At 52.5% G+C, this 5,428-nt stretch overlaps 1 protein-coding gene and 1 pseudogene across 1 annotated transcript in view; one reads left to right on the top strand and one right to left on the bottom strand.

Annotated features, from left to right (window-relative positions):
- The window catches only part of CUNH17orf113 (chromosome unknown C17orf113 homolog), a 5,590-nt gene extending 4,165 nt beyond the window's left edge, over positions 1 to 1,425 (bottom strand). The window contains exon 1 of the mRNA XM_025041588.1: positions 1,408 to 1,425. Within this exon, the coding sequence (XP_024897356.1) occupies positions 1,408 to 1,425 (18 nt within the window). The remainder of the gene's footprint in view (positions 1 to 1,407) is intronic.
- Positions 555 to 673, top strand: LOC112473304 (annotated as a pseudogene).
- Positions 1,426 to 5,428: the final 4,003 nt, after the last annotated feature.

The raw sequence follows: 5,428 nt of genomic DNA, 5'->3' as shown, positions 1-5,428 counted from the left end.
CTGCTCAAGGGGCAGGGAACCCTCAACCCCCACCCAAATGCTTCTGCCCCCAGCTTCTTCCTCACACAGAGGCACTTCCCTTGACAAAGGGAGTTGGTGGGGAAGCAGGAGAGGGGCAGCCCGCCAGGCTAATGGGGACCATCCATCTAACTTAGCTGAGAAAGTTTATTCCTGCTCCACCGGTGGGAGACTGGAGATGAAAGAGACAAGGGAGGGGTGTTAGGGAGTCCACCATGGGGTCACACTGCCCACAGAGCATTCCCCAGCTGAGGGGCAGACCAGACCCAATGGGAAAGGGCTATTGGGAGTGGGCAGGGTCATGCAAAGGGCCACAGACTCTTATCCAAAGTGGGGAGGTATGTGAGTCTCAGCATCTCTTCCCAGGGTCTCCCTCCATCCAGGACAAGGTATTGATTAGAGTTGACTTATGGAAAGACTGGCACTGTCTATGCAACCATATTTTATAGGTAGGGGAATTGAGTCTCAGAGACAGAGTGGTTCTCAGGACTCATGAATAATTTGTAGCTGAGCCAGAACAAAACCTTGGACCTCCTGTCTACAGCCATGCCACCCTGAACAAGCCCGATCCCGTCTGATCTCAGAAGCTAAGCAAGGTCAGGCCTGGTTAGTACTTGGATGGGAGACCACCTAGGAAGACCAGGTGCTATAAGTGTAAAAACAAAAAAGAAACCTAGGACCTCCTGACTCCTCACCCGGGAGATGACTGGTCCCTCCAGTTCACAGTCATTTATTTCATCAGATGGAAGTCAGCACAAAGCTGAGCTTTCAGAGCCACAGACCAAGAAACAGGATTTGTTTTCTCTGGAACTCCCTTCCCTAAATGCACAAATGGGTGTGCATGCTTGCGGACACACGCGCACACACACAAACACACATGTAGTGTGGTTCTGGGAAGGACAGTCCAGAAGTTGGGGCTAGGCCCCAGACTGAAGGCACCCAGCTGGTTGCTGCTACTTCCCTGACTCTACCACCACCCTGGGTACAAAGCCAGGATGAGCAGTTCAGGACCAGAAAGCCATGTCCAGCTGATGGCCAAAATCTGCAACTCTGCCACTTAATTATTTCTCAAACCTGTCCCTTCTTCTCCATGACTACTAATAACAACAGCAGGGACTGCCATTTATCGAGCATGAACAGAGCCAGGCCCTGTGCTACATACTTTGCAGTGACTCCGAGAGAAGACCAAGATTCCTCTTGCAAGGACTCTCTCGGGGTGGTATTCTCATTTTAGAGAGGAGGAAACCAAGGCTCAGGGACTTTAAGTGACTCACCCAAGGTTCCACAAACATTAAGTGGCTGAGGCAGAATTAGACCTCAAGTCATCTTGACCCCACAGGCCACACCGTGACTCTGGTCTGCACCATCTCACCTGGATTATGCAGCTACCTCCGCCTCTGCAGTCATCCCCTCAAATTCATCCCTCACACAGCAGCTGGAGAGCAAGGCTACACACAGATCCAACTATGTCACTCCCTTGCTTCCACTTCTTCAATGGTGTTCTGTTGCTTAAGTCTATACACCTCACCATGAGCCAGTGGGGCTGCCTGCCCTGCCCCCACCAGCCTCTGGACACCTGCAGAGCCTCCCAGCATTCCTGTCTGCTCAGCCAACTCCAAACGCTTACCATTCTCCACACACATTACTGCTACTTTTGCTCCTGCCTTCATCTCTCTGTGCCTGGAATTCCCTACCCCTTCTCTGTTCCTGGCTAATTCCCATTCATTCCTGGAGAGCTGCTCAGACATCCCCTGGGCTGATACCTGCCCTCTAGTCTCCCATAATCCCCTGTGCACAGCGAATGCTGGGATTCTCTGTGCACCTCTGTACTTGGTTCCTGGAAGGCCAAGATCACATTTGTTCATTTTCGGATCTTCAAGTCCCTATATAGGACTAGGCATGCAGATACCTCTCAGCAAAAGCTGGTTGTTTAAAAGAATGAAAGGATTTATTTTGGCTATGTGAAAGAACTTTCTGTTTCTGAGGCTGTTGTCTAGAGGAGTCTAAGCTCTGAGAAAGCAGTAACTACCTTGTCCATCTGATACTATATCCAGCACTTTACGTGGAACCTGGCACTTAGTGGGTGGGTAAAATAAGGGCAGATGAGTAGGATTCCAAGGGCAGCCCATTCAGTGTAAGAAAAGGCACTCGTGCTGCCAGATGTGAGCAAAATACATTGATCTTCTTCCCCTGGACTCTGTGGGGCATTTGATACTGCTCGCCACGCCCTCCTTGAAACACATTTTCCTCTTGGTTTCCGAGACTCCACCTTCTCTGGTTTTCCTTCCCCCCATCGGCCAGCCAGTCCTCAGCCTGTGTTGTCATCTCCATCTCCTCTTCCCAACCTCGAACTGTCCAAAGAGACCAGAACCATCTCTTCTGGCCACTCCAAAATACACAACCCCAGCCTGGGCCACTCCTCCGGGTACCACACCTCTCCATCCAGCCATCTTCCTGGCTTGTCTAAATAGAACTCTCAATTTGTCCTTACAAAGTATGCTCCTCTCCTAATTGTCCCCAGCCCAGGAAATGGCCCATCTTCCACCCAGGTGCTATGGCCAAAAACCTGCCCCTCTAAGCCCCACTCCCTTCCACATTCAGCACTTGATCCATCCCCAGATCCTGTTGATTCCATCTCTAACTCATCCTTTCTCTCCATGCTGCTGTCACCATCTTCTTCCAGGCCACCTTCATCTCTTGTCTGGACTACATCAGTCACTTCCCAGTGGCACTCTGGATTTCTATCCTTACCCATTTCTGAGCCATTCAGACCCCACCAGCCAGAGGGTGCTTTAAAAACCACTGCTTAAAACCTCTCCACTTCTGCCTGTTGATCTGAGGCCAGTGCCAGAATCTCTTTCTAGGCCTGTCAAATGCCCAGGCATTGCTGACCTCACTGGCAGCCACTGTGTCTCCCTCCCCTTTCAGCTACAGTGGCCTTTTCATGTTTCCTCCAGAGTGCCAGATTCCCATTATCAGCGCCTGTGCACGTGTTGTGCTTTCTTCCAGAATGTTCCCATCCTCCCTCTTGACACTTTGCTTATTCTACTTCCTCAAAAGTTTTAGCTTACCATCCCTTTCAGAGAAGGCTTCAATAATTATCCTTTCCTAGGAAGTCCCCTTCTTTCCTGTCAATATCCCATTTGTTACCTCCACCGCACTCCCCACAGTTTACAAGTCTGCTTATTTCTGTGCAGTTCTTTTGCTTGCTGTTGCTGTGCCTCTGTTTCTCTGTTTGCTTCTCTATCTGTTGTGCTTTCTTCCAGAATGTTCCCATCCTCCCTCTTGACACTTTGCTTATTCTACTTCCTCAAAAGTTTTAGCTAACCATCCCTTTCAGAGAAGGCTTCAATAATTATCCTTTCCTAGGAAGTCCCCTTCTTTCCTGTCAATATCCCATTTGTTACCTCCACCGCACTCCCCACAGTTTACAAGTCTGCTTATTTCTGTGCAGTTCTTTTGCTTGCTGTTGCTGTGCCTCTGTTTCTCTTTGCTTCTCTATCTGTCTCTGTCTCTGTCTCTGTCTCTCTCATTCCCTGTGGCTTCCTGTTGAACCCCAGAGAAGGGAATAGACCTGGCACTCAGCAGGTGCTCCACAAAGTTTAGGTATCAAATGAGTAAGGAAGCATGAGTTCTCAGGCAGAGAGAGCAGTGGAGAGAGCCCTTGGGCACCTGTTGGGTGGCTAAAACAGCTGCCTTTGACATCCTTTCCTCCCAAGATTCCATGATTCTGTGACCTTGTCCAACCCACCACCCAAAGGGTCTTAGAATGGAGAGGAGGCACAAAACCGAGGTGATACCTTTCTGGAAGTTTGTCAGATCCTTTCCACATACCTAGAAGCTGGCTCTCCTGCCTCATTCTGCAGAGGATAAAATAACTATGAGACCTAAGATGTTTTTGATAAAAGAGCAAAAGAGTAGATAGGAAGGATGCATGGGAAGATGGAGATTCTGAAATTGCACTGTCTGATATGGTAGCCACTAGCCAAATGTGGCTGTTTAAAATTAATCAGAATTAAAATTCAGTTCTTCAGTCACACTAGCCACAATTCAAATTCTCAATAGCCCTATGTGGCTAGTGGCTATTGTATCAGATGGCCCAGATAGAGAACCTTTACAATAACCGAGAAAGTTCTGTTGGACAGCGCCACTCAAAACAGACAGACAAACAGACAGACACACACACCCCAAAAGCCATTGACTTTCCCCATCTCAACCTGAGGGAACTAGGCTGGGTGGGGTGGGGTGTAAAGACAACGTGACTATATGACCAAGGCTGATGTGGATCGCAGACCCAGGTCCCTCACACTTCTCTGCACCCTGGCCAGCTGGGTGGAAGCCAGCACAACTTGAGGGCCGCTGGGGCAACGGAGTGTTGGTTTGCTGCCCCACTCTACCAGGGCACATAAGCCTCAAACAGGGTTTATTTGACCTCAGGATGATGGTCCCCAGCCTCCTCCCCAGGCTCTCTTGGGCCCCTCCCTTTGGGGACCCCACTAAAAAAGAGTCCACGCTCGGGGCAGAGGAGGGGCGGGCACCCACACCCTTGGCAGCTAGGGTGAAGCCGGAGCTCCCTGCACGCCTGGCCTGTCCTCCCGGGGTCTGCACGCGTAGGGCTGGGGAACTTCCTCTGCGGCGCGCGTAGGGAAGGAGCCCTCGGATGGATCCCTTGGAGGCGCCGGCCCCTGTTCGCGGGTGCTGCCCACCCGCAGGGCCCCCAGCCCCTGTCGCCCGCCCCCTGCCGGGCAGCTCCAGAAGGGGGCGCCCCTCCCGGCCCCAGCCCCGCCCGCACACACTCACGGAGACACAGGAGCCACCATCTTGCGCGGTGGACGCTCTGGCCGCGGTCTCCTTGGGCTCCACCGAGCGACAGCAGCCACTAGCGGTAACCGCGGTGAAGAGGCGCCAGCAGCCAGCACGGGCCGGGGTCTCGGGCCGTCTCGGGCCAGGCGGTGCGGACCCCCACCCCACGCGGCTCACCCGGCCGCGCCCAACTACCGCCCGCTGTCCCAGCTGCGAGCGCGTAGCCAGGCGTCACCCTCAGCCTCCCCTGCCGAGTGCGCTGCTGCCCGAGCGACTGAAGTTAGAGGAAGGATGTTCCCCGGGGCGGGAGGGACAAGAGTCATTCATTCATCACGGGTCTGCGTCGATGCCTAGAGGAGCTCACAGGTGGAGCGCTATAGATGGAGGCTACAGAGTTATTATGAGCGAAGTGCTTTGGGATCACAGGAGCAGGCGGTAAGCGGAAGGTTTGAGGGAAGCGTCAGTCAGGTTTCACAGCAGGGTCAGAGAAATTTTACCAGGGGAAGAGCATTCCAGGCAGTGGGACTGGCAGAGCATGGGGAAGTTAAAAGTACAGTGCAGGTTCACGAAGGTCAAGGTAGAGTGAAGGTATTGGGGCTTGGGGGCG

The sequence above is a fragment of the Pteropus alecto genome, unplaced genomic scaffold, assembly GCF_000325575.1.
Source record: "Pteropus alecto unplaced genomic scaffold, ASM32557v1 scaffold98, whole genome shotgun sequence".
Classification (NCBI taxonomy): domain Eukaryota; kingdom Metazoa; phylum Chordata; class Mammalia; order Chiroptera; family Pteropodidae; genus Pteropus; species Pteropus alecto.
The sequence above is the reverse complement of the archived record's forward strand: the minus strand, read 5'-3'. Positions and strand labels throughout refer to the sequence as shown.